Source organism: Fusarium coffeatum, assembly GCF_003316985.1.
Source record: "Fusarium coffeatum strain FIESC_28 chromosome Unknown BRIP53273_contig_274, whole genome shotgun sequence".
Taxonomy (NCBI): domain Eukaryota; kingdom Fungi; phylum Ascomycota; class Sordariomycetes; order Hypocreales; family Nectriaceae; genus Fusarium; species Fusarium coffeatum.
In genome coordinates, this window is record NW_022158065.1 from 100440 (window position 1) to 127300 (window position 26861).

General features: G+C 48.7%; 11 protein-coding genes across 11 annotated transcripts; 2 read left to right on the forward strand and 9 right to left on the reverse strand.

Moving 5' to 3' along the window:
• Positions 1-137: 137 nt before the first annotated feature.
• FIESC28_09949 (uncharacterized protein) lies at positions 138-1336 on the reverse strand (the record flags this gene model as incomplete). Its single annotated transcript, XM_031164084.1, has 6 exons — positions 138-409; positions 458-525; positions 580-995; positions 1053-1087; positions 1137-1173; positions 1220-1336. The coding sequence occupies 6 exons, from the start codon at positions 1334-1336 to the stop codon at positions 138-140; spliced, it is 945 nt and encodes a 314-aa protein (XP_031011871.1).
• A 1671-nt stretch (positions 1337-3007) lies between these two features.
• On the reverse strand, positions 3008-4564 carry FIESC28_09950 (uncharacterized protein; the record flags this gene model as incomplete). Its single annotated transcript, XM_031164085.1, has 1 exon — positions 3008-4564. One exon carries the CDS (start codon positions 4562-4564, stop codon positions 3008-3010), a length of 1557 nt encoding a protein of 518 aa, XP_031011872.1.
• Positions 4565-6972: 2408 nt separating this feature from the next.
• FIESC28_09951 (uncharacterized protein) lies at positions 6973-8775 on the forward strand (the record flags this gene model as incomplete). The annotated part of the gene is made up of 5 exons (XM_031164086.1): positions 6973-6999; positions 7151-7406; positions 7459-7590; positions 7641-7940; positions 7991-8775. The coding sequence occupies 5 exons, from the start codon at positions 6973-6975 to the stop codon at positions 8773-8775; spliced, it is 1500 nt and encodes a 499-aa protein (XP_031011873.1).
• A 164-nt stretch (positions 8776-8939) lies between these two features.
• FIESC28_09952 (uncharacterized protein) lies at positions 8940-10604 on the reverse strand (the record flags this gene model as incomplete). The annotated part of the gene is made up of 1 exon (XM_031164087.1): positions 8940-10604. The coding sequence occupies one exon, from the start codon at positions 10602-10604 to the stop codon at positions 8940-8942; it is 1665 nt and encodes a 554-aa protein (XP_031011874.1).
• Positions 10605-11467: 863 nt separating this feature from the next.
• On the reverse strand, positions 11468-12241 carry FIESC28_09953 (uncharacterized protein; the record flags this gene model as incomplete). Its single annotated transcript, XM_031164088.1, has 1 exon — positions 11468-12241. The coding sequence occupies one exon, from the start codon at positions 12239-12241 to the stop codon at positions 11468-11470; it is 774 nt and encodes a 257-aa protein (XP_031011875.1).
• A 322-nt stretch (positions 12242-12563) lies between these two features.
• Positions 12564-14038, reverse strand: FIESC28_09954 (uncharacterized protein; the record flags this gene model as incomplete). Its single annotated transcript, XM_031164089.1, has 2 exons — positions 12564-13850; positions 13904-14038. 2 exons carry the CDS (start codon positions 14036-14038, stop codon positions 12564-12566), a joined length of 1422 nt encoding a protein of 473 aa, XP_031011876.1.
• Positions 14039-16292: 2254 nt separating this feature from the next.
• On the reverse strand, positions 16293-16538 carry FIESC28_09955 (uncharacterized protein; the record flags this gene model as incomplete). The annotated part of the gene is made up of 1 exon (XM_031164090.1): positions 16293-16538. The coding sequence occupies one exon, from the start codon at positions 16536-16538 to the stop codon at positions 16293-16295; it is 246 nt and encodes an 81-aa protein (XP_031011877.1).
• A 389-nt stretch (positions 16539-16927) lies between these two features.
• Positions 16928-18112, reverse strand: FIESC28_09956 (uncharacterized protein; the record flags this gene model as incomplete). Its single annotated transcript, XM_031164091.1, has 1 exon — positions 16928-18112. The coding sequence occupies one exon, from the start codon at positions 18110-18112 to the stop codon at positions 16928-16930; it is 1185 nt and encodes a 394-aa protein (XP_031011878.1).
• Positions 18113-18640: 528 nt separating this feature from the next.
• On the reverse strand, positions 18641-20309 carry FIESC28_09957 (uncharacterized protein; the record flags this gene model as incomplete). Its single annotated transcript, XM_031164092.1, has 2 exons — positions 18641-20018; positions 20065-20309. 2 exons carry the CDS (start codon positions 20307-20309, stop codon positions 18641-18643), a joined length of 1623 nt encoding a protein of 540 aa, XP_031011879.1.
• A 1216-nt stretch (positions 20310-21525) lies between these two features.
• On the reverse strand, positions 21526-22614 carry FIESC28_09958 (uncharacterized protein; the record flags this gene model as incomplete). The annotated part of the gene is made up of 1 exon (XM_031164093.1): positions 21526-22614. One exon carries the CDS (start codon positions 22612-22614, stop codon positions 21526-21528), a length of 1089 nt encoding a protein of 362 aa, XP_031011880.1.
• A 744-nt stretch (positions 22615-23358) lies between these two features.
• FIESC28_09959 (uncharacterized protein) lies at positions 23359-24590 on the forward strand (the record flags this gene model as incomplete). The annotated part of the gene is made up of 4 exons (XM_031164094.1): positions 23359-23400; positions 23456-24162; positions 24319-24355; positions 24405-24590. 4 exons carry the CDS (start codon positions 23359-23361, stop codon positions 24588-24590), a joined length of 972 nt encoding a protein of 323 aa, XP_031011881.1.
• Positions 24591-26861: the final 2271 nt, after the last annotated feature.

The following is a 26861-nucleotide window of genomic DNA, read 5'->3' on the forward strand; positions in this document are numbered from 1 at the left end:
GTACGAATGGCTTGTCGATATTGAGAATCGGTGGCTCGGTATTTGGATTATAGATTGTTTTCATCGCGAATGGTTAGATATCACTTAATACGAAACTTCTTCACCAATCTCCAGTTGCTTTCAAATTAGACTCTCCTCTATCTACGTATTTCAGCTGCAGCATAGGGTTTTGCGACGCTCCCCGAATCGGAACTTCCCGTCCCGTATGTTGTCTGCTGCTTGGTCATAACAATTGTCGCCAAGGACCGATCAACGAAAATACTCGTCCTGTTCTCTCCATCGTCGGCTCTCCGTCTTCTGACACGTGCCGATATATCTCGCACACATTGACGCGCACCAGGCATGCAAGCCACCATGACTCCCACACATGCCTCTACCACAGACCAGACAATGGTCTCAACCGAGTCCGCTGTTTCCTCTGTTAGAATTGTTATTCTCACTCTTAAGCGGTACATACCAGTTGAATTCTTTGATGTTTCAAACTTCGTGATGTATGGAATTCGTACTGTACTGACAGCAGTAAGACTGTGCGTTTTCGTCAGTATCGTGTCTGGCTTCCGTGGATATCATAAAGCTTACAAGATTCCCACACTGAACATAGCAATGATCCCGAACTTCTTTTTCTGCTTGATGCCAATTTTCCATAGCTGTGTCATGGGAAGGATCATCATCCAGACATCTAACGCAACGTTGATCGAGCCATGGCTTATGGCTGAAGCATTCGTGTCCAACATCATCCCACGAGGGTTTTTGTCCTTCCATCCCTCCCAGAACATCCATAGCGGTTTCCGCTGCAGGGCAAATACCACACCGTATGCGATTGTCATCACCACGATGAAAGTCATAGTCAGATGTACCACCCGTCGGAATTTGATGTCTGGAAATACGCGTAGGAAGAAGGCTAGGATCGATAATTTGATTAGGGCAAGCGATAGGGCGTAAGAGATTCCAAAGGTCATGATGAACTGGAGAAACATATCAGTACCCGTAGAAAGCTATGAAAGAACCTATATGTATACTTGGTAATGTGCTGTGATGCTTTTGTCACGCACATGCCAGATATCCAGCCCGAGACCTTTCGATGTTACTATACACATGTCAGCACGGTGATATCGGGATTTAATGGGGATACGCACAAATGAAAGTAGTGACAATCAACACGATGACGAGCGGCTACCTGAAGTCAGCATCAACTTTGAAAGCGATAAGAATCGCGTACAAATGCTGCCAGGATCAGACTATCGTCAGTTCCATATGGCACGAACCCGATGATTTTCGAGATCATTCTCATGCCGAAGAATACAAGCGCCAGAACTCCGAACACCAAAGCAGTCATGTTAACTGCATGTCGTCGATCCACGATTGGTAAATGGCATTTAAACTCTTTCCAAAAATGGAACCCTGTGTCGGATTAATGTTCAGCTTTGCAATAGACGTGGGCCGTTCATACGCAAATCGTCACCAATACCACAATCACCGTCCATGCATGAGTCTAACTGTTTAAAGAAGCCCTCGTCGTCGCATATCCTGGTGATGTTTCGTTGGTATTGTGGGTTGTCGTCAAATACCTGATCGAGGCAGGCCGACTGTGAAGGTTAGCAGACATCCATTGAGGCGCGACTGTCGGCTGGAACATACGAAGCAAGGAGAGGTGGTGGTGTCGCTGGCGTTTCCTCCGGGGGATACGGGACCTTTAGCTTGTGCGAATAGTACCAAACTTAATCCCAATACAACTAACATAAGAATTCGAGTCATGATATCTTGATTGAAGAATTAACCGTGCCAAGACGACACAGCACATCCAAGACAGCCAAACACGCAGGCCAGCGCCTGCGAGAGCAAAGGGACACGGCCCTCTTATGTTGCCTTTCAACAGGTATGGCTTTCTATGGCCTTGGCTTGTCGTCTCCGCATATGTTGATCTAGATTCTGGGCTTTCGTCCCGTGTACCCGCATCGAAGTTGATGGCCAGGGCGTTTTGTTCCGCATTCAGCTCAGTGCCGCCAATAGTATCGCTGTAGAAAGCTACGAATGTCGCTAGTTTACGGGAAAGTGAAATTGAGGCGTCGCAGCATTCCAACGTAACGCAACGATAAGTAAGTCCCTTGCCGCTGTCAAGCAATACCAAGAAATCAGATTCTGTATCTTTATTAAAAGGAGATGCGAATGGAGAGGCCACCTCCGAGGTACTGTTTCTTTTAAAAATGATAGGGGCTGCCTATCGTGAACATTTGGTGAAATTCGGCCTGTAACTCAATACAAGCATTGACTCCAGACTGCCATTCCAAGCTGGGCGGACGTCTCAGTGGACCGATTTGGATATTGCTGACAGGCTGATCTTCAACGAGCTCATTACCCTTTCAAGAGTCCAATAAAGTATGGTTCACTTTAGCTCATACCAGCTCAGTTTAAGATTTTGCCGTTACTTGATGACGCTGAGTTCTCGCTTAGCCCTGGTCGATAAGATTTCTCCTGTAGTGGCAATTGCTTGAGACAGTCATCTAGACCAAACAAATACTCTTTTGTCATTGATTCGCTGCTCTAGGGAAGTACCAACGGGCCCATAGTCACATACGCGTTCTCCAGATCCTACCTCTCTAGTCCAAGGACGATGTTTCGCGCTTGCGGCCGACTTAGTGTCAAAATTGATCCATTTTCTTCAAGCAAGATACGGTCGCGTGGCCCAATGGCAAGGCGTCTGACTACGAATCAGAAGATTCTGGGTTCGATCCCCAGCGTGATCATTCTTTTTGCTCTTCTTGTGTTTTTATCATTGACGGTGTAGAACAATCCTTTAGCTGGAATCGCGCATCGGCAGAGAGTTTTTATCTCTTCAAACAAGTGAAGACCGCATAGTCATTGAATCTCATTGACGTAGCATCTTCACCGTGAGATGGGATGTCACAAAATACACCGACTGACTTCCAGGTTTCATGTTTGTATTAACCTTTTATTAACAACAACTAATTGACGACGCTACAGTATGCTTCTTCTATTTCTCATAATACTACCACATAAACATTGCTCGAGCGATGACTCCCATAACAACAACAGCCATGGCACTTCCAGGCAAACTTCTTGTCGCCGCGTTATCCTCATCATCCTTCTTATCCTTGGATTCCCCAGTCTCTGTTGGCTTAGCCACCTTAAGACCCGCATTAGTCTCCCTGGGGTCGCCGGTCACTGTAGCCTCTGTAGCAGTCCCTCCGTTGAGAAGAGTCATAGTAGCCGCTGTAACATATGTAGGAGCCGTGGTCGGGTCACCAAATGCAGTTCCATCCCAGACGTCGAACTTCATCGGCACATCCTTGAGCTTCTCAGCACCAGGTACATTCTTAACGATCTCATGAATGTCATCCTTGCCTCCGTCGGGGTTGTATTGGGCCATGGAAATCTCCATGGTCTCATAGTCGTACACAAGGTAGGTTGCCCGAAGGAAGTCGTCGCCCAGGAGAAGCAGGGTGGCATCAGGATTGAAGTTGAGCGAGCAATAAGGTACACCGTCCAGACCGTAGTCTTGAGTAGGTCTTATGATGAAATCCTTGAGAGGGATTTTAAAGGTGAGCTCTCCGAATGTAAAGTCCACAGTATACTTCTCGCTGACATTGCAGGGTACCTGTCCGCCACTAGGAGTCGCGACAAATCCAATGTCGTCAAACGTCTCGACTATGTGCATGAGCATCTCTGCATTCAGTTGACTTCTGACACTTCCAGAGTCTAAAAGAACGGGGCGAGGCGTGAAGTCCATTCCGGAGTACTTCCCATTGCTGCTTACACCGAAGCCTTCCATGACGACCAGGAGCCTGTCTGTCTTGCCGTTCTGGTTGTTCTTGGGGATGGGGAACGAAACGAGAGGACCCTTGTACTTGGCCTTGTTGACACCACCAAAGAGGAATTGACCCTTTTGGTCGCTGTCGAGCCAAAGACTGTAGGCGGGGGTGTTGATCTCACCAGCTTCAGCAAGAGCATACGGAAGATTGGCGTATTTCTTCTCAGCAAGCTCAAGGCCAGCAAGACCAATGCCAAAGATACTGAAGATTCCTGAACCAGTTGCTTTGAATTCGGTTGTTGCAATAAATTGAAAGTTATCAATTGTCGCGTCACCAAGAGTGAAAGTATCGGTGCCGTAATATCCAGACCAAGTCTCGCCACTTCCAAAGCTTCCGGAAGCTTGAGACTCACTGTCAAGCCAGTCAAAGGTCCTTGACTTTCCGGTGCTAAAGACATTTCCGGTACATTGGGCTTCCTTACCCGTGCAAGCTTCAATCTCGTCCGTTAGGACAAGGAGGTCAGCACTGCCAGTGTCGATCTCAGAGTAGAGCCGTTGGGGTGGCGTGCCGATGGTGAAGTTAGCCCAGTAGAGCCAGGTCAAGCCGTGCTTGTCAACCTTCATCTCGGTAGTCTTGTCGTCTGCTCGCCTCTTAAGAGATTCAGAGGCATCTCTGATTTGTCTCTCGAAGTCGACGGGCACAACGGCTGGGTTGTCGCGCTTGTGGAGTTGTAGACCACTTGCAGCGCTCAGCAGCGTGCTGGAGGCAAGAAGGAAAGTGGAGCTTCCCTTCATTGTGAAGTTGTTTGTAAATAAAAAAGGCTGTGAATGAAGATGAAGAGAAAGAAAGACTGTTTTGTTGAGCTGTTTGGTAGCATTCAAAGCCATTATATATGTTTTGTTACCATCGCCACTTACAATCATACTGGTCAGCATCGCATACACGAACACTGTCTTCGGGACCGAGTTTCTCAACCGTCACTACGGGTAGATTACGGGAACAAATTGGCCGTTTCATTCTGAATAGCAATTTAAGATGTTGCGATCTCCAACCAGTAATACAGTGACATCTACCAGACTAACAATTAGCCTACCGGATCACTCCTGCTCGATCCAGCGAAAAAGCAACCCTGGAAGGCAGATCTTTTGTTGATGGGCATTTTCTCGGTCCCGAGAGATGTCCTGCAGGGGTCTCGTGTGGTTTCGGTCCCGGTGTTTAAAATCACAGCCCTACAGGGCAGGGATCTTGGGAGGCGCTACGGCTGTGGCGGCATTTAGCGCGGGACCCTTTAGTGAGCAGCTCGAGGTTGGACGTGTTTCAAGGTTGGGCTGTAGCTTATTCGCATTTAGGGAACGCCGAGGCTGATTGTTAATTTTGTGGAGAAAAGATCTTTGGGACTGGCATTAGACTCGTGATGAATCATCTGTCGGTTATCTCGTTGGGCTGAGTACCCCTGGCGATCGCTACCCTGCACCATGGAGATGCCCTCATTTTTTCCTACAGCCACTAGCCATGGTATGAGTAGTACGTGGTAGAGGTGCACTGTACGAAAGGAAATATTACCCTGTCTGCAATTCTGTAATTTTGTAAAGCTGAGAGTGATGGTAAGGCATCTGCTGAGCAGGATTGGGGTAACGGCAATTGCTTCATAATGGAGAATGACGATGTTGTTACCCATATCTGCTGGGGTCACTGCGGTCTTGCTCAGAATTCACAGCAAAGGCAGCAAAACACAATGACTAACTCGGACGTATCAATCCTACAGGCAAGTTATGCTATTTCATTTTTGCACATCTCGTCGTTCAATTCGGGCAGGGTGCATGGTGCTCTGTTCTTAGATGCTGCTCCATTCGGAGTATATCAGGTCTAATTGCGATGCTGACTAACATCAAACATCCGGTGTGGTGTATCGGTTAGCATACCGCGTTTTCATTAGTGAAAATCCGCGGCGAGCGGGGTTCGATTCCCCGCACCGGAGTTCTTTTGCTATTTTTTGAACCTTTTCCAGAATTATCTTGACGCGCAGGAACAAAAAGACCGTTTGACGAAGGACACTGATCATGCCCCATTGTACTGGAGCTGGCTTGTTGTATGTGCCGGTGGCTGGACGTTGTGCCAGACGCCACGTTGTTTTTGCAAAGCCTCCGGACCTTACAACTGTCCTCTGCTCGTGTTAATCACGATACCTTCATTCTACCGCGTCGCGTCAGGAAACATCCGAGTTTTTGCTCCACAGCTTATTGGACACTCCACCAGAGGGTCTCGTCAATCGCCTAGTCCAGGCAAGGAAAGGCAAAAAGAAAAAGCGAAAAGAGATGGATATAAGCAAAAAATGGAGGCTGAGGGATTTGAACCCCCGGCCTTTCGCAAGCATTTGGAACAATGCAAAGCGAACGTGATACCCCTACACCAAGCCCCCATTGTTGAGAAAACGCGATCCTATTACGCTCCATACAGTCCGGAGTGGCGAGGTGACAAGCGCGCGCATATTACAAACTCTGAGACGCATCACTAAACCTTTGTTCTAGAACAAAAAGCTCATGAAAACTACCAAACCTCTAGATTAGCAACTGCATTTCAGCCAGCTGTAGCTATCCGACTAGACTGTGCTTCCGTGAATAGCCGCTAAGACTTCTTGCCAGTTTTAGGTCATGATCTGGTAGTGCTGATAAGCTTATTCTGATTTATAATCAGAGAAGTCAGCGCGCGACAGAGTTTAGTCCAGTAGTGCCTGAATCGAGATCAAAAACGGTGATGCTCATCATATTCTTCCACTCCATGATTTTACGTCTTCTAGCGGACGACTGCACGTGTTTCTCGGACTCGCCTAGATGTTGTCGGAACTGTCGGTTTTAATGTCTAAAATGCCGAACATCACGACGGGCAATTCGAATAAGCCTGATGTGACCGGACTTAGCGGTTATAACCATCATGAGAAGAATCTATGAGTTTTGAACGGAATGATAGTGAATACGATCACGTAAAAATTATACCGTAGCATTGAATAACGTTACGGCGACGTAAAACGGACGCTAATTGTAACTCGCTGCAAGAAACAATGCTTTGATATAGAGAGCTGACGTGATATCATTGTCTCGCACCAATCGCTGCTTGATCTCGCGTCGCGAGGGGAATCCGAGAAATCCTACAAAGGACGAATAGGCTATCCGCAGCCAATCGTATGCTCAGCTAACCCACCATAATGCAGCAACCCCTCACCTGGAATGAGGTGAGAATCATCACTGAATAGTTTGATGGAAAATCGTATATATAGAGGTTGTGCAACCGAACAATTTCGTAACACTCAATGTTCTACATTGTCTTATCTTACCTGCAGTGCTACCAGAAACGACACTAAAATGGCTTCGATTTTATTGAAGAACGCCACTCTGTTGGTTCCTCGCGGACCCGGAGATGACACTATCGTTCCTCTGAAGAACCATTCGCTTTTGATCGAGGGTAACAAAATTACTCGTATTGCTGCCCAGATCGATCCGCCACCTGAGTCAACTGAAGTTATCGATTGTACAGCCAAACTTATCACACCAGGCTTTATTGATACGCATCATCATGTCTGGCAAACGCAGGTAAAGGGCAGACATGCCGACCATGGTTTGCTTGAGTACATGGCACCTGGTTCGTGAAAGATTTCCTTAAGCTAAGGTTTTCAATGCTAATCTTTGCGAAGGAAACATGGTGTCCCACAGCTACAAGCCTAAAGATGTATTCTGGGGCCAGCTCGGTGGATGTCTCGAAGCTCTAGAAGCTGGAACCACCACCATTGTCGACCACGCCCACATCTCATACAGCCCAGAGCACAGTGAGTAAAATCACCGACAGATAGTTTGGTATTAACTGACGCATGAAAAGACAGCGCAGCCTTATCGGCGACCATCTCATCCGGCGTCCGCTCTATCTACTGCTACACTCCCACGGGCCGAGTCAAGACATGGAAACCTTTTGCCTTGGACCAGGATCTGTTTCCGGATTGGATCTTTGAACAATTAACTCAGCTTTGTGAAGGCGGCCCTTTTGGTGATGGACGTGTCACCATGGGCTTCGGATTTGACTTCTACTTTCTTCCGAAGGAAGTCATTGTTGGCATCTTCAGCAAGGTCCGAAGCTTGGGAATCAAGACTATTACTTCTCACTATGTGGGTAGTCTACTCGGTAAATTAGTCATTTCTAGTTGAGACTCTGACAAACTGACTTCGACACAGAGAAATCGCTTGTAGACTTACTCGAAGCCTATGGCCTACTGGAAAAGGATATCCTGCTATCCCATGCAACCCCACTGAACGACTCCGATGCCGAAAAGCTCAAGAAAGTCGGAGCAGCCGTCTCATCCACTCCAGAGACCGAACTTCAAATGTCCCACGGTTGGCCTGTGTGTTTCCAAGAAAACGCCAAGTCCATCGCCTCTTTGGGCATCGACTGTCACAGCAACAACAGCGGTAGCATCGCCTCACAAATGAGAATCGCAGTCCAAGCTGAACGTTCCCGTCGTAACAACAAGGTCCTCGACACGGGAAAGTTCCCCGGAAGGATCCAGCTGAAAGTCCAGGAGGCGTTTCAGTTGGCCACTATTCGTGGCGCCAGAGCTATTCACATGGAGGACCAACTTGGGTCTCTAGAAGAAGGCAAGATTGCCGATCTTGTTATCTGGGATACTCTCAGCCCTGGCATGATCTGCGCAGCAGAGGAAGATCCTATCGGCGCCATCATTGCTCATTCTTCACCTTCGGATATCGACGCAGTGATTGTTGATGGTCAGTTCAAGAAGCGCGATGGACGACTGGGATCGATCAAGCTTAACTTTGACTTGGCGCCAGACCTGAAGCAGGACAAGGAAGAGATTGAATGGCGCGATGTTGCGCTTGAGCTCTTGAAGAGTCGAGAGCGAATTATTGCAGACGAGAAGGAAACTGGTCTTGACGACAGGGAAAGTGCTTACGAGAACGGACTGTCGCTATTTGGAGTTAAGAAGGAGAAGCTGGTATTTTGAGACTGAGTGCTACACTGAAGCATAGTACTGAGGCTGTTATTATCTTGAAATGCACGTACACGAAATGGGAGGATAACTTTGGTTATGTACTTCTTTTTGCATGAATCGTAATCGACCAACATCGCAAAAGTCTCACCTCATCTGAAATGGTGCGTGGATTTTGATCAGGAAGAGTTGATCGCCTTGTCAATCTCGGTAACCGCCGCAAAAAGATCATTGTCATGATACTTCCTCCCCACAACCTGCAAATTAATCGGCGCACCTTCAAAATCCCCCTCAGCCCATAACTTCCTCACATGTTCCTCATCTTTACTCAATGGTGCACTATCAGCAGGATAATCCTCGCTACCCTTCGCACCAGCCTTGATAGGCGTAGGAATAACAATACCAGGATAGTCTACATAGTTCCAAAACGCAGTGTAGTTCCAGTAGAATGCTGTTTCATGCGAACATGCTGGCCCAACGAAAACTGGACATATGACAAAGTCAACATCCTGGGCCTCCCAATGCTCTGCGAAGCGACATCTGAAGTCATCGCGGGCTAATCGAAGTTTGAGAATACCCGCTGCGTCTAAGCCTGGGCCTTCGGCGTCTTTGAGAATCCACTGGGTCAAATCGTGCATTGGCTCTTGTTTGGCTTCTAGAGCTTCTCTGACCGCTTTACCGCCGTCGGGCCAGTATGCGCGACGAATACCATCCATTGCGTCCTTCGCTCCGCAGGGCTGGAAAGTTTTGATATCGAACCCTTTAGAGCGTAGTTCGCTGACTGCCCACTCGAGGGCTCTCGTGACTGGAGGTTGTGGAGTGATGACACCATCATTCATCATGATGCCGATCTTGAGAGGCTTCTTCTCGGCCAGTTTGCCCGTCCAAGGAATGGGAATAAGTCGTGGATCCTTAAGCCAAGGTTTGGAACCTGAGATGATGGACATCATCAGATCAACGTCCCGTAGTGAAGTGCACATAGGTCCAGCCGAGCAAAGAACATTAAGCTCCGCCGCGAACCCAGCAGGAAGAAAGCCTTTCTGAGGAAACATGTATGAAGTGGTCTTGTAGCCGTAGATACCGCAGAACCCAGCTGGACCACGAACGCTGCCACCTATATCTGTTCCAACACCCAAGACCGAGCCCCGGAGAGCTATAAGTGCAGCCTCACCTCCAGTAGAACCTCCTGACGAAAGGTTGATGTTATGTGGGTTCAACGTTCGGCCCCAAGGCGATGTAGTTTCGAGATGCATAATAGCCTGAGGCTGGTTCGTCTTGCAGTAGAAGATGGCTCCAGCTTTGCGAAGAATCTCCGTCATCTGGCAATCGTCCCTGTCAAAAACCCGTGCATTTAAAAACCCAACATTGGACCACTGGTCCTTAATCGGCATATGTTCTTTGATACTGATCGGGACGCCGTGCAAAGGACCAACAATTTTGCCCGTCTTTTCGAGATAGTCATCATAGCGCTGAGCTGTCAAAACAGCCTTCTCCATGAACCACTGCGTCAAACAGCATGTGAGCTGATGCGCAATGATTGCTCTTTTAGCAAACGCTGTGACGACGGCCACGGATGAGAACTTCTTGGATGCGATGGCTGCGGCAAGTGCTGTTGCATCGTAGTTCTCGGTGATATCGATTTCTTGTTCAGTGAGGATGCCGCACGTTCGTGGGATATTGGTTACGTTCCTGGGAGGAGTGTCGATGAGATCCTTTGGAAGATGTAAATCTTGTGGGACTGTATTGGCAAACTCTTCCAAGATGGATGTTCGGAGGTTCTCATAATCCTGAGAGCCCGACTTGAGAGGAACCTTCTCAATAACAGGAAGCAGTTTCGAAGTCATGATGAAATCAGATCTTACATGTACGATCCTCCTAAGATGGAGAAAGGAGACTCACTTTATTATCCCAAGTTGACAGCGGAGAGTATCACAGATATATACTATTGATCAAAGTCAAGCAGGCCTTTGGTCATGATAGAAGGAGGGGAAACAGACCAAAATCTTGTTCTTCGCCGGATAGATGACGATTCTGGGCGCCTGTCATAGTTATCACCAGCCAATGGCTGTTTATCCTGGGTAGAGCTAATCGAATCGATTGTAGCGCTACAGTTCGTGTTAGTCCTGTCTGGGCCTTCTGTACATGGCTGAACGTCATAATTGCAACGATTTGCATGATAGATAGAGATATCAGGAATTTCCATCTTTACAGTAACCACAAAGCTACAGGGAAGTATAGTTTTATTCAATGGTACCGGAAGAATCGGTGAACCGAACATGCTCTTGATCGTTGAAAAGAACTGGACAAAGGCGTATCTGACGCAGGAACCGGACTTTAGTGCCGCTGTCTTGAAAAGAGGTGATGATAGCTTGGGGAGGAAAAATGCTTTGGGTCAGATGACACAAGCCTCTGTTGCTCCTACTAAGGAGAGCTTCATGTCCAAGAACATGGTAATTATTAAGGGGAAGGACCATGGTGGTAATTATTGGTTTGAGGGAACCCTTTTGCCTAAAGCTTGGGAAAGGCTTGAGGAGGACATAGCCAAGCTGAGCTCCTGATGCGGATTTGGACTGGCTCATTGGACACGAGTAATCCAATTTGGTCGAGCGAAACAGATGTCAAGTCAAATAAGAGTCCCGACTGTATAGTAATAGATTGAATAAGATGTCTTCCATCTATGAGTGTCACGCCAACCTGTCGTCCCTGTCTAACCGCGCTTGACGACCGTGAGACCCTGCGGAATTCCCTTTCTACCCTTCACGTCCTTGACACCCAAAAACAGCCTCAGTCTAGACATAACATCATCAACAGCCGGCAACTTCTCCAAATCCAATCCTTTCCCATCCTCTCCATCAATTCGAAAAGGCCTCATCTTGATCTTATGCTCCTGAATTTCCTCCTCCGAAAGCTTCAAAGGTAAGATAGCCGCAACTTGTGGTGTCGCAGTGTAGCCCCCAATCATATTCAACCAGCTTGGGATGCTGGGATCTGGGAAGGACATGATGATGCAGCCGCCAGATTTGACCAGTGGATCAGTTTCGTTGGCGTTGGGTTTGGGGATCCAGATTTCGGTTTTCATCTTTGAGAGGTCGGACTTGTCTTGTTGAGTAAGGGATTTCCAGATTGTGTAGCCTTGACCATCTGTGTCTGTAGATTCCAGCCCGAGCATGTAGATATTGTTATACGCCATGTGGCCATCCGGATGAGCATCTGCGTCAATTTTGACCGGGGCGCATCCAGCAACTGGAGTGACGGCCATCAATTGGCGCTTTCCTTCAGTTTTGGTATCTCCAGTAATGTCGACACGTTGAAGAGAAGTAAGCTGTCTGCGAACCGTCGCTTCATCGCCATGGGCAATGCTGGCTGCCAGGGCTAATTGGACGCCGATGAGAAAGGTGAGAGCAGCTGCACACCAGACATAAGGTTGGGCCTTGACCGCGGCCACGACCCATTCCACGATGGGCTCAATGTATTTGTCCATTTTTGAGTCTTGAGATGAGATTGCAAAGGATGAGAAAAGGATCTGGACAACGAAAATTAATTAATTGTTATGGATGCCAAGTAGTGGTGGTTGGTCCCACGTGCTGGCTTCAGTGAGCTGATTGGCTACCAACCACCAAGAAAAAGCTACCTGAGCGAATACTAATTACACTTCATTTTTCAATTCAACCATTCGGTCTCGTGATCAGATACCGCGTATGTTGGCACAGAATAAGTCGACAAAACAGTAGTAATCGAAGACCTTCCAGGGTATAACTATCGCCAATAACGCCGTATCCACCGAGCTGTCAGAGCTTGGTCTATCAATTGCTCTGCCTCGCCCGCTCAGCAGCAATCAAGCCCGCCCAGTACTCATCTAGCGCAAAGGTAAAAGCTTTATGATATGCCTTTTCCATCTGCGTAATTTTCTCCTGATTCTCATTCAGCAATTCCTGCATCTTGCGTCTGTAATCCTTCGCCTCTAAGCAGGATTCGTGAAGCCAGCGCGCTCTCTCAATATGACCTAGCGCGGTGACACGCTTCTTTGCTCCCGTCACAGCCTGTGCTGCTTTTTCGTTTCGACTACGGGCTCTCTCAACTTCTGAATTGTCGGGGAGGTCGTCTGGTCGCGCTTGAGCTCTCCCTTCCAACACACCCAGTGCGCGGTCCGCGGCGGCTTTGTCCGCTTCCGCTTGCGCAAGGTCCTTATTAGCGTTGTCTTCGAGAATCTTCAGGTCCCCCTTTTGTAGTTGAGCGACGAGATCCTTGTACTTCCTGAATGCAGCGGATGGGTTGCCAGTCATCTCGTCGTGTGTGCGTTTGCTACCCCGTGATGGTACCGCTTCGTTTGTGATCATAGGCGACTGTGGGTTTGTATCGGCAGGTTTCTCTTGAGGATCTGTTTCGTTCTGTGTTGGGTCTTCCGGGGGTGGATCGTTGAGAGATAAGTCGTCAACAGGTAGGTCGTCCATGGGTACGTCGTGAACAGGTACGACATCGGGAGATGAGTCGTCGCCGCCGGATTCTTCATTCTCGTCAAGGCCGTCTGTCATGGGCATGAAGCCCTCGCCGTCGCCTATAGTCCTATTGGCGTGATCCTCGGCCTCCACAGCAGCCTCGATTCTCTTGTTGATACGACTGAAGCTGACCTTGTGGTTTGCAAATGGATCGCTCTCTTCTCTGTCACGCATCAGATCATCTGCGACCGGATGATTGGCAATTCGCTGATTGCTGACTTCAGGATGGGTCGAGCCACTGGCAGCTGGAGCACTACTTCGCCTGTCAAGAGCCCGTGTTTGGGTGGCCGGTCGGCCCATCTCGTAGTAGGGTATCCGCTTGTTAATAGCCAATCCGCTATTCGTGTCTTGCAAACTTGGATCAATAGGGGTAGACAATGACCGCGGTGGTGCAGGAGGAGGGTTGTTCCAACCCATCAGGGTGTTGGAGGCTAATCTATGGAGGTCATGGCCGGGGCATTGTCTGATGATTTCGTGGAGGAGGATCATCCGAGTGCCCGCCAGTTCAAATTTTGCGAATTCATGTTGGAATAGTCGTTCAGCATGCTCTGCATTCGTCGCTCGGGAAACCAGGGACAAGAATGCTCGAATGGTCTATGAAATAATATTAATATACATGAGAATGAAGGTGATTGGGATGAACTCACGGCGCCGTAATCTGCTGTATTGGCCCACCAGTCCCATGGCGACCATGATGGTGCTTGAGAAGGGGGCGCTGGCTGTTGTTGTGGTAATGCGGGTGCTGCCGTTTTGGCACGTTGTTCTGTTGGTGTTTCATTCATGCTGTAAACTGAACATTGACTCTCGGCCTTCTTTTGTAAGATATTTGTGCTGGAGTTGAGTAAATAGTAGTGTAAAGAGGAGATGCGAAAATGATTGTTTGTTATGAGCGAAGTCAAGATAGCTGGAGGCTTTCAGGTGGGTAACAGACAGATTGTCCTTCCATAGATTTCGGCTACTAAAATAAAGTGGCCTGATAGCTAGTCTAAACCTAGAGTAAAGTGACCTAACTATTTCATCTCTGAGGCTCTCGGCGGCTGACGCCCTGACGGCTTTCTGTGCTTGTCACACCAGACATCGCGTCACGTCACGTCGCGACTGGAAGGTGGGGCTCAGAAAGGTTCGTAATCATACTACGGCAATCGCTCCTTCTCGGTACAAAAAGTATACAGAAAAGAATAGAAAAGAAAAGCAAACTTGGAGGGAAGGTAAAAACATTGAACCCACGCCTCTGGGTGTCAGAAGACTTGACCCCAGGGAGCATAAGAGACGAAATAACTTGGTCATTTTAGGCCAGTTTAGACCAGCACTTAGACTGCTTTATTTCTGTGGCCTAAGCTCTAGAGGACAATTCTTTTGACATCCACCTGCCACGGTCCATGGACATCATCTCTAGACTGTTGGTGCTAAAATTAAGGTTGAGCTGGCCCCATCTTGTGCCTGAAAAATCTCCCCTACTCCACTGTGGTACTGCCCTGTAACTAGCGTGCTGTAGGTACCTAGTCCCTGCAGCAACAATTGCATTTATACTTCGAGGACTCGGGTGCCTAACTTGTTTTTTTTTTTCTTCGCTATGTGTTTAAATTTATGGATGCCGATATAAATGTTAGGATTAAACAACAGCGGCGTCTAGCCTAGATGCTCAAGTGAACCAGCGGAATGTCATGAGGTGTAATGCGCATCTATCTCATAGGTGGGTAGCGACGCACCCATGCAAAGCAGAGGACCATCGGAGGTCAAAATGGGCAGTACGTATCAAGGTCGCGATGTACCGATCTAAAGAATACTCGGGCATAAAGATTATTGGTATACGGGAAGTAGATGGGCTATGGTGCATCATGCAACTCATATGTTCCAGCTATATCGGGTTATGGGTCTTGTCATACCGAGTTGGACTGATCATCACGGCCGAGGATTGCTCATGAATGACACCTCCGTCGCACGAAAGGATGTATGTTTCAATAACACGTTGACATGGCTACAGAATATTACAGGTGAACATCAGCGGAGCTTGGGTAATTATAGGTAGTGACACACGGTGTTTCAAAACATGAGAATAAATCAATGGCAAAGTGGGCAGCAGCCCAAAAGCGAAGATTGATTGATGCGTTTACATTGAATAGTCCACCCGATCTGCAACAAGAATCGACTTGTAACTTTTTTAAAACTCTATAGTCTAAGACATACCTAGTAGATTGAGCTTGCTTGGTTGGGGACCTGGCTGTTTGTCTCTTATATGGCTGGGACTGTTCCAAAGAACATCCACCTCGAATCATAGAAGATCTCTAGAGCCAAGAGTAGACAGTTTCATTCATTTCGGTTGAATGAAGAGTATGGAACAAAATATTTTTGAAAGTAAAACTTTCTTCAAGAAAAACGTAAAAAGTATAAGGTTTGCGGTTTGTGTGGATCGAACACACGACCTTCAGATAACGAATGATTGAAGTTTGACTTCAGTCTGACGCTCTCCCAACTGAGCTAAACCCGCTGACTAAGTATGCTTTACCAACTCAACATAGAACACTATGTACTCTAGCCAACGGACAGCCAGTCCCCTCTCACAACAGCTCGGGTCACATAGGTTACTGTGTTACAGGAGATGCGACCTCCCTGTGCTATATATTAGAAGATTATGACAGCAATGTTGGACTTCCAATATCGCTCATTATGAAGTGGGCTTTACGTTCGAATCACGAGTCACGACAACCTTTGGCTTGAAACCTTTCCATCATAAGGCACCCAGTTGGTATCAGTAGGAAAGAACCATCTGTTTCACCATCTGTATCGTCGTGAGATTTGTACTTTAAGAACAATGTTAGTAAAACATCTATCACTTTCACAATCAATATGAACCGTTTGTTCCGCTCAAGCCTTTGTATATTGACTATGTAAAGAGGATAGTCACCCAGCTATTCAGACCTGGGACCATTCGGCACTAAAAGAACATCCTGCATCAAGTGCCTGTCCTGAAAGAAACCGGTAGCTATCTCGACAACTTGCCATTCAGAGATGACTCGACATCATATCCAGTGAAGGCTAAACATCATATCCCTTGGCTCGAAGCTCCTCGGTCAACTTGACCGCCGCGGCATCCTTCATCTCCCGGATCTTGGCGCACTTCGTGCATTCCTCGCCTTTGCGGAAAAGCTTTCGCTTTCTGTACCCAGATTCGCAAACCTTTCCCTTGTCTAGGGCCGCGGAGCATTTTTCGTACTCGGGCGATGCCTTGTTTTCGTTGTTGCAGGTTGGGCAAGCAATGTGGACGTCGTTGAGGTAACACATGTTGGTTAGTTAGAATCGTTCAATGTTGAAGGGGATAAGTTGTCTTCCTGGCTTTGATGTTTGATGCTTGATGTCTGATGTTTGGTGTCTGATGTTTGATGTTTGGTGTTGTGTAGTTGGGGGGAGGAAGGAAGTACGAGGACGATCTATCTTTATATGCGCAGGTGGCACTGTCATTTACGTGAATCGCTATGGCAGTGCCAGTTTGTTCGCTGCTTCCAGGTATTATGATTGAATGTCTATGCCACTGACAGGAAATCAGTCAGCTATTCGTCTGTATTGACAGTGAATGTCCAGTGCAAGGCAATGTATTCGCTGTTCATACGTATCGTGATTAAATGTTCTATCCAGTATAACGAGTATCCAAAATGAATCTAGTCTATCCAACCTCATTCAGGGTCATCTCTATCTTCTTCACCCCCTATAACACTCAAATGCAACTGTGGTTGTGACTTGATGGCCTCCAACACATCTTTCGGTATTTCCGTCTCTTCCACAAGAACAATTAACTCCTTCATCTTTCTACACGTGATATGCAGACTTGATATCGCGTTTGCCAATAAATCTGTGACTTCTTCATCCGTACCCAAGGGATTGAAGAATTCTAAGGTTTCTAATTCGGGTGGTAGGCCGACGGAGGCCATCCGTGGCTTCTTTGTCGATTTTCCAAAGAGCTGATAGTCCCAGTTCAGTCGTAATGTCTTGAGGCACGCGTACTCCCGAAGCGCCAAAGGTCTACTGCTGGCGAGCATTGGGAAGTCGATCGTGATAGTCTCTAACGAATGGCACTGCTCTTGAAGAGCAATTATATAGTCGCGGATGCTGGCTGAGCTCTCTTCAAGCTCGGGCTCGGGCTCTTCTCTTTGCGTAAGAACAAACTCTTTCAAGGCTTCAGGAAAAGCTAAAACGTCGGATAGGGTATCGTCGTTAATATCGCATTCTATCAAATGCAGCGTCTTCAAAGCCGTGTTGTGCGGTTGCTCGAGCATCTCGAATCCTCGATCGTCCAGCTTTGCCCTCTTAATAACGAGCGTCTCGAGGGTAGGGTGTGTAAATATATGGAGGTTCTCATGCAGATCCCAGTATTGATCATCCTCATCCTGGTAGAACAGGGTACAGGACTGCAAGCAAGCGAGATCGAACGGGCCGTTGAATAGGTTGCCTATGCTGGGTAGAAGCGCGACCGGAACAGCGATGTCGAGCGTCTTCAGATTCGACATTGTGGCTATTGTTTGAGATACGCCGTTCATGGTCCCGCGTTCTTGAGTATTCGAAATGAGGCGTGTCAGCTCTGATGCTGGGTATGCTAGCTTGACTTCCTCAATCGCCGAACCGCGACGGGGTCGTCGAGTGAGTGATTGACTAAAGATGAGGTGCAGCTCTGGCTTGAGCCATTGCACTGTGTTGTATAGGACAGCGTCGGCGAGAGCATGATAGCGCTTGTTAAGACGCGACACGCTGCAGAGGTCATGCTTGGGGAGTGTCTCGAGGATGGAGACGATGAGAAGATCGGGACAGCGAGCGAGCACGTCGGTCGGGGCGCCGTGATGATGAGGAGGGTGGATCGCGACCATGATGGCGAGGCGATAGAGTATAGTACAGTGTATTCTGAGGTTTCCAAGTGAAGGGATATCGATATCGGCTGAGGGAGGGTCTTGGTCTCTGTCCTGGGCTGACAGATGGTGTGTGCGCGACGCTTGTGGTGTGTTTACGGGGGGAAGAGTGACTAGTGCCCCACTGACGTAAGGGAATGAGTGGTTTTTATGGGTACCGTATGGGGTAAGCGTGTTTATGTAATCATTCAGCACTGAGCTGAATGCTTGGGTTGTTCTTGAGTAGAGGTCCATCAGTTACAAAGGGGAATGAATATGTGTGTTGATTAAAGGAACTAGGGAAATATTTATAGAGGCGCAAGGCATCAAGGTTTAGATGTAAGTTAATTGGTGCCCCGGGCAGAATAACGTTTGGCAGAACTCAATCACTATAGTTATCAGCTGACGAAAAGAATTGTTCATTGAATTATTTTTATTTCATAAAAGGACCCTGTTGACTCATCTATCGAAGTCTGATAAATACTACTAACACCTCAACCCGTATTTTAATCACAGCTCCTGAACCTTCTCGGTGGAACCAGAAGTGGGAAACTGATCAACCTTGGTCTTGGCGAACTTGCGCGCAGGAACATTGTGCTCGAAAAGAAGATCGAGCTCACCATAAGTTCTATCCTTGGGCTCGGGAAGGCGGAAGAAGGCCCAGATGAAGATGAGAAGACACCAACCGGCCCAGAAAAGACCAGTCTTGGCACCCCAGTTCCAAGAGTTTCGGCCAAGCATGCGGGGCATGAGAGTGTTGGTAACAAGACCTGCAATGTTGCTGAAGTTGCGTGCAAGAACGATGGTTTTGGCCTTGAGACGGGTGGATGAGATCTCGGCAACGATGGTGTAGGCAATGGGGCCAATGGTCATGTCGTAGACAAAGGTGTAGACGATGAGCAAGCTACCAATGGCCCAACCGGTGCTCTGGGTCTTCTTGACACAGCCAAGGGCTCCGACAGCAATGAGGATACAGAAGAGGGATGCCATGCCGCAGATGTAGATATCGCGACGGCCGAAGCGGGACATCAAGAACCAGGAGAGAACAACACCAACAGCGCCGACACAGTACTGGATGACGTTGAAGTTAAGAGCCTGCTCGGATGAAAGACCGGCCTCGAGGTAGAACTGGACGGCGTATCCCATGAGAGCACTACCGCAAAGGGCCTGGGCAGTGTAGGTGATGGAAGCGACCTCAGTTCGTCGAAGATCGCTGCGCATGAAGCAGTGCCAGTAGTTGGTTCCAGCAGAGTTCTCCTTCTCCATCTGGTTTGTGGCCTTGAGAAGCTCAACCTGGGCATCGGCATCAAAGGGGACCTCGCACTGAGTGACAAGCGAAAGGATAGATCGCTTAGCATCTTCGTAACGCTCCTGGCGGACAAGCCACCAAGGAGATTCAGGAGCGAACACCGTACCGAGCATGATGAACGGAGGCCAAAGCCACTGCAGAGCAAAAGGGATTCTGTAAGACCAGTCACCTCCCATGGTACTGAACCCTCGAAGAACGCCAGCACCGATGAGCTGACCGATGACCCAGCAAAGGTTAACATAGGCAGTAAGGTAAGGACGGAGGACAACGGGAGCGACGTCGGAAGCGTAGGCGAGAGTGAGGGTCTGGAAGATACCCCATGGTAGACCGAGGAGGATGTTTCCGGCAAGGAGGACCTGGAGGTTGGGAGCGAAGAAGGGGAAGAAGATGAGGCCGATCATGAGCATCTGAGATGCCATCATGGTCTTCTTGTAACCGAAGTGGTCAGAGACCCAACCGTTGATGTAAAGACCGATGATTTGACCGCACATGCCACCGACTTGGATATATGTTTGCCAATCTGCTGAGATAATTGGGTTTCCGTTCGAATCGACTTCGTTACCGAACTTTTGCTTGAACCTGTACATGATTAGCTTTGAAGATGTAGAGGTATGGGGCTACTCACGCATCGTAACCGTAGAAGCTGCCAAGAAGACTCAAATCATAACCCTCCATGATAATCGCTGTCGAAAACAGGAGGGAAAAGGCAATGGCCTTGGGGTACAAGCGGAAACTGTCCCTCAAGGTAAGAGTGTGTTCGCGATCGTTGGCCTCGCGCGCAGCGGGCTTCTCAACCTCGTCGAAGCCCATCTTGGAGTCAGGGTCGATGTGCTCAACCTGAGCCATGTTGTCCTTTGGTGAAGGGGACATTGTGAAAGGGGGTGATTGAGACAAAGAGGTGTTCTCAAGGAGCCCAGGAAAAGAGGATGGGGAAGAAGAGGATGGGATTGAGGATGAGATTGACAAGAAAGCTGGGGAATCTGGGGATTCTTATGCTTAACCCCAGATTGGGACGTCTCTCCACGTTCTGAAGGTTCGAAGCTGGGGGCGCCAGGGGCAAATGCCAAGAGGAGTCTAGTCAAACAGCCATCAGAGGTGTCGTCGGTCCGACGAGAGAGACATAACATCGAAAGACTTATGGCTCAGCTCATCTCCGCCAAGGAGCGAGTCTTGTGATGGCTTCAACTGCTAAGAAAAAGGACTATCGGACCGACAACATCGTTATTTTCTAGTCAGACGATGAAGTTCACGATGAAGCTTCTGGTGAAAACGCTCTGGATTCATCTTGTCGGCCCGAGATGTCGGTCCGACGAAGCAGGAAGCTCCCCGGATTTTCAAATTCTCTCCAGACGCATTGACCACTGCGCCGGGACGAACTAGTCCTGAAAGAAGACCATCACGAGCAGAAACTGCTGATCTACTCCTGTTCGAGTTAGTATCATTGTTGTTCGTTTTGGACAAGGCCGGACAAGATGCAACGCTGTTGGACCATCTCGATTTAAAGAGTGCAGAAGCTGAATTGACAATGAACCTATCATTTAGGCTTGACAAGTTGTGCACACACACAGGTCTTGAGTTGGTGTGCAGAAGACATGAAAATGATAATTGAGGAATTAAGCTTAACACAAGTAGTCGTCATCACTGCTTCTGGAAACTTTGTTGCTGAATGGGAGGGGATGTGGCTGACATGACGTTGAACCAGCTGCGGGGGAACCCGTTGAATTAGAACGCATGACTTCAAAATTAATCCGCCATAGGCTTCAGAAATTGTATTTGATGAAACTAGATCTAGATGCGCCCTGTCCATGCAATTGTCACATCAATAGTGTATAATATGGAGTGGTGGTGGAATGTCTGACAGAAGCGTTTGATGTCCCCACCATGGTTCTCTCGCTACAGGCAGGGCTGCAGGGATAGTCTCTGATCCAGTATTAATTCCACTTGAGTTGTTACTTATGCTCTTCTGAGAAATACTCTGCGCGACACCGGAACGATATGACGGTAGCATTGAGCCGCATCTATCCCTTTCACGATTGTCACGCGATGGAAAGTTATTGCATGGACGCCAGTGGATCAACTCAACCAATTATTGACTAATCTCAACTACCAACTTGGCACAACTCACGCCTTCAGCCATTTTGTCCGTTGCCTCATTGATGCACTCTAGCCCTCTTCCAACAACCTTTGGCTCGGGGCTCGGCCTGATGGATCCCTTCGCAAGGTTCTTGCCTAACCACGTGCCCATCCAGTACCGAAATTGTTCCAACCTTTCTTCCTCCACCATTGACGGCATCACAAACATGACATCTACTCCTTCCATATCCTGAATGCTCTCTGGCAATCTTGGTGCTGAGACTATCTTTCCCTTCTGTCCTCTATCTTTGGAGAATGGTTTGAGGACAGCTTGACATGAGGGAAGGTCTCCCATAGCGAGGAAGCAGTGTCGGATGGTCAAGCCGTCGTCTCTGGCAGCAGAGATCATGGCATCAACCACGCCAGGGTCTTTGTAGTCGAACGCGCGATCGGCGCCAAGTGAGCGGATATACTCGTGGTTTGCTGAGCTAGCTGTGGCATAGACAGCTGCAAAGGGAGAGTTGGGATCCTGACACATGACACGTGCTGACTGCACGCCCATCGTGCCAACACTCGAAGATGCGCCCCAGATAAGAAGAACCTCATTCTTCTCGGCTGCCTTGTCTGATGATGCATCGATCTCTTCCGTCCTCGCAATACCCATCTTATCCCACGCACTAAGGGGTACTTGGACAGAAACAGGTAGCGTCGCAGCATGATTCCACGACATACTCTCGTCTGGAAGAGTCACAGCGTGTTGCCAAGGGACAAGACACTTCTCCTGAAAGACGCCATAGTCTGGGGCGCAAGATCTCCAAGCTGAAGCAGAGTAGGCAACAACACGAGTACCTGTCTGAAAGCCAGCATCGGATGGGACGTTGTCGCCGACTTCGAGAATGACGCCTGCCATATCGAAGCCGAACACGGTAGGATATGTGGGAATGAAAAGTCCTGTACTGCGCATGATGGCATCGGCTGGATTGAAAGCCACAGATTTGACGGCGAGAAGCAGTTCATTTGGTCCTGGCTTTGGTGTGGGACGGGATTGTATCTCAAAGGGTTGGCCTTTGGCCGTTTGGACGGCAGCGAGATGGGTTGTCATTGTAATATGGGTAAGAAGGTACGTTAAGAAGACTTTCCGGGTATGTATAAGATGAAGAAGATCAATTAGACCGGATACCTCATCCTCTTTATACCTGCCTTCTTCGCCCACAACGGACTTTCTGTATGTTAAGTCCATCGATCCCAGATATACATGAGCCAATCAGCGCTGACTGTTTCCGTGAGATGGTTAGCGTCCAAGATTATTTTGGCGAGACGAGGTTAGCGTATCGAACAAAGTGGAACTGAAGGAATATCTTCGTCTCCACCTGCTGCTGCAGCTTACATCTCTTCATTCTCTCTCAACAATAAAGGACACAGTAATTCACGCAACAGCAGCCATGCACGTGGAAGCCAAAAAGGAAGCTCGAGCGTTTAAACCGGCGCGGAGGTCGAGACATGGGTGCCGGAATTGTAAGCTACGAAAAGTCAAGGTCGTGGAACCCCTTTCCCGTATCACGAGCGGAAGACTGATTGCTTGTAGTGCGATGAGAGTAAGCCTCGCTGCAATATGTGTACTTCTTTCGGGGTGTTATGCAATTTCGGTTTCAATGTTCCAGACTTACAGCCTATGACTTCCGATCCTGGCAGGTCTTTGGTTAGAAGCAAACCAGCACTTCGGCCTTCTATAACAAATGCCGTCTGGACATCGGATGAGTTCTCGAGGTATCAACTGAGTGCCAAGTGCCAGGACTTTGTCACTCGATATTATGCACGGAGTCTTCTTACGCCTGATGATCCGAATATGTTAAAGGTGAACCAGAGTTTGTTCAAGTTGACCTTTACTGTAAGTGGTCCTAGACATTCATCAATCGGCTTTTGCTGATACCTGACTCTTCCAGTATCCATGTTTGATGCACGCTTCCCTAGCAGTGGCACTAACGTATGATCGCTACCTGAACACAACAACAGGTTCGCGTCGAAGTCTAGAAGAGTGCTACCACTGGTCCCAAAGCACAGCCCTCTTCAACGACAAACTCCGACGGCCCGTCAAGACGAAAGACAAAGACCCGATCTGGGGTACCGCTGCTGCCTTGGCTGTCCTAACGTTCTCATCGCCCGACGCATACAGGCCGGAGGATTCATGGCCCATGAAGTCCTCTGGCAACGATGACTTGGAGTGGGTGACCATGATCAACGGCAAGATGTCACTATGGCAGCTGGTCGAGCCAATGCGAGTGGATAGTCTATTCCATGTTATGGGAGTGACGTTTGATCAAATGCTGTCACCGTTGCCCGAAGTTGGGACACGCGGTATACCAGAGCCAATCATCGAGATCTGTCTTCTACACGACCTTTCTACAGCGGATGAGAACCCTTACTTCTATGCAGCGCACGCTGTGTCGCATGTGCTCAACCTACCTGATAGCGAAGTCACAACAGGGCATACGCAGTTGTTCACGCATAGACTCGGCGGTGCTTACAAGGCACTACTACTCAAACGAGATCCCGTGGCTCTATTGCTACTGTATCTGTGGTATCGCAAGGCAGGGCGGAGCATCTGGTGGATCGAACTGAGGGCGAGAGTGGAGTGTCCGGCTATCAGGATGTATGTGCAGCTTTATCACGGGGATGATCTGGCAGTGAACGCGCTGCTTTGGAATGAGGATATGGTCATGACATGATGATCTGGTCTGGGGGGAAGGTTACGGACACGAGGGACGGATGGGCGACACGGCGAGTGAGGTGCTACTGTCAGCAAAAGGATCATGCTGGAGGAACAGGATATGGAAGAGCTCAATGTGCGACAGTAGCGCAGCAGGACAGCATCACACGCTACAATACGTTTAGCACGGTGTTGGAGAGGAGCGCATATGGTCCTACGTCAATGCGACAATCCACAACACGAAGGTATGCGAACACCAGCCTAGTGACGAGACGGCGACCTGGAAAGGCGACGGGCGACGTGCGATGGAGCTGGGTACAGACGATGCCATCGTCGCAACATTTGGGGGGCCACCAGAGAGCGGAGGCTAGACAGGGTCGCTTCTCCGCCAGCGGATTAACCATAGCAGGCTTCAACGCGGCCGCCGTGGACAGCATCTCAGCAGCGATGGTCCTTCGCCTCTGGCTACCATGAGTGCACCATCGTCCGACGTTGCACTCATACCAATTGTTTGTACTTCGTACTCGATCGACATGGCAGCGGCGTAGTGTAGAGGACGGGTGCTGTTTGGCTGCGAGCCTCGTGGGCTGCACGCTATTAACATCGATACGAATCGCCGGGAACGCCACTGTTGCAGTATGGGGCGCGTGGCTTTCGCGTGGAAAGGTTATTGAGAGCCGGTCGGCGATGGTGACGTCGCGAACAAGGAGGGCTTGTGTGTTGAGTTCGGTCGAGTGAGCTCCGGGGGGTCACGTCGCTTGAACGTCGACATTTGAGGACAAGGTAGAATATGAGCCGTTTGCGACAGCGCTCGGGATGGTGCGGGTGGCTAGGTGCTCTTCAACTTGCTCGCGGCGGTAGCTGAACAAGAGCGACTGCTGACGGCGTGCAACAAGAGCGCGTCGCGTGTCCAGTACGTGGGCTCGTCTGCACCAGCCGTATCGATTGTGGGCGAGTCGCTCCAGGGCAGGGTCTACCGCAATCGCTGTGGTCTCGGCGCGTCTTCACATCGGTCGAGCGAAGCAACGAGTTTCCAGCAGTCGCGCAGCCGTTGTCCACAGAATTCGAGGGATCTTTCTCAGAAGATTCGAGCGAGTGTACGTATTTTCGAGATTGGCTGCGTAAACCAGAAATAAATCGCTAAATAAGGTACGTCATGGCGTGACGAAGATGCTCAATCACTTAACTCACAACGCGACAACCTCCGGTCACGTGCTTATACCTAGGCTACCCTACATGTCATCAAATAGTCACAGTTGCTCAATGAATACAGCAACAAAACAGCAAGAACCTCGTCTTGCTGTGTCTGAGCTGGCTCACAATTATCTCTTATACATATACAATCCTATATCCCTTCTGGTTTCATACGGTGACGCGTTCCAGCGACGTGATAATGGTGATGCGAAAAGCCTGGTCAGGATAGAAAACCAAGACCAGAAGACTGCCAACAAAAACATGGAGTTGGCTGTAAAACTCCACATCCATTTGAATCCAAACCAGAAAACCATCCATGTTAATGCTTCCTAAGCGAATTCCTCGAATGTTTTACTGTTTTCATCCTTTCAGTTCATCATGTTAACTCTCTCGCGACTGTGCCACAGCCCGTGTTTTATCATTGGGGCGCCTGGCCAACACTCCACACATATGCAGACGAGGTTGAGGAATCCTGCAATTCCACCGAATCTCACGCTCTCATTACATTTCAGGCTGTTGAGATGCAGATCTCGTAAATCCGGGGTAATCTTCATCCATCAAATGTGTTTGGCTGCAAATTGAACAAACAGATGATCAACTTTGCCGCATTATCCGCCGTTGTGACATCTGAAAGAGACGAGACCTTACAGACATTGGTAGGTTTGTCACATCACATTAGAGCGCTACCAAGGAATCCAGTGTTTTTGATGGATGAGGTGTCGGTGAACAGGGACCTCAGCCGTTAACCTGTTCCTGTTCTTATCTATTTCCATATTGGAGAGCGAGCTACTCTCTGGGTAATGAATGCATATCGAACGCGTTTCCTCTTGTGATTCGAGGTAAAGCGACTACACGCTAAGGTTGCCCGAATGTTGCGACAGTACTGCTCGACGTCAAACTGTTCACTGGTCTCTCAGGTGCAGTGTAACCTTGACACTCTCACGGGCCATACCGAGAAGCATCAGTGACAGTCAAGGCCATGGTACCCCAGCCGGAATTACTCCTTGAAATAATTATACTAGTATCGTGCATCCGATCTGGCCTGTCAGTGTCCCCTGATGCTCAAGGGACCACATGGCAATGCAGCTTTGACCACAGCCGAGCAACCGAACATGCAAGCAGTACTCGTATCCTTTGTGCTCCAGTAACTCTCTCGGGCTCCAAAACACCGAGACACGAAGTTATGGCTAGTGTCTAGGTACGCCGCAGCTTGGCATTCAGGTGAAGGGTGACAGTCATCCACGAACTAGCAGTCTAGATGTATCTTAGGTTCCCGAAACCGCGGGTTCCCATGTGACGGCTCTTCACGATCCAGTCTCTCGGGTTCATTGAGGGTAAAATCATGAGAATCTTTCCCTACAAGGATCATCGTGACACGGTCTGTTCCCCGGAATGCGGGGTGGCAGCGTAACCCCAAAAAGGGGGGAATTCACCGAAGCGATGGAAAA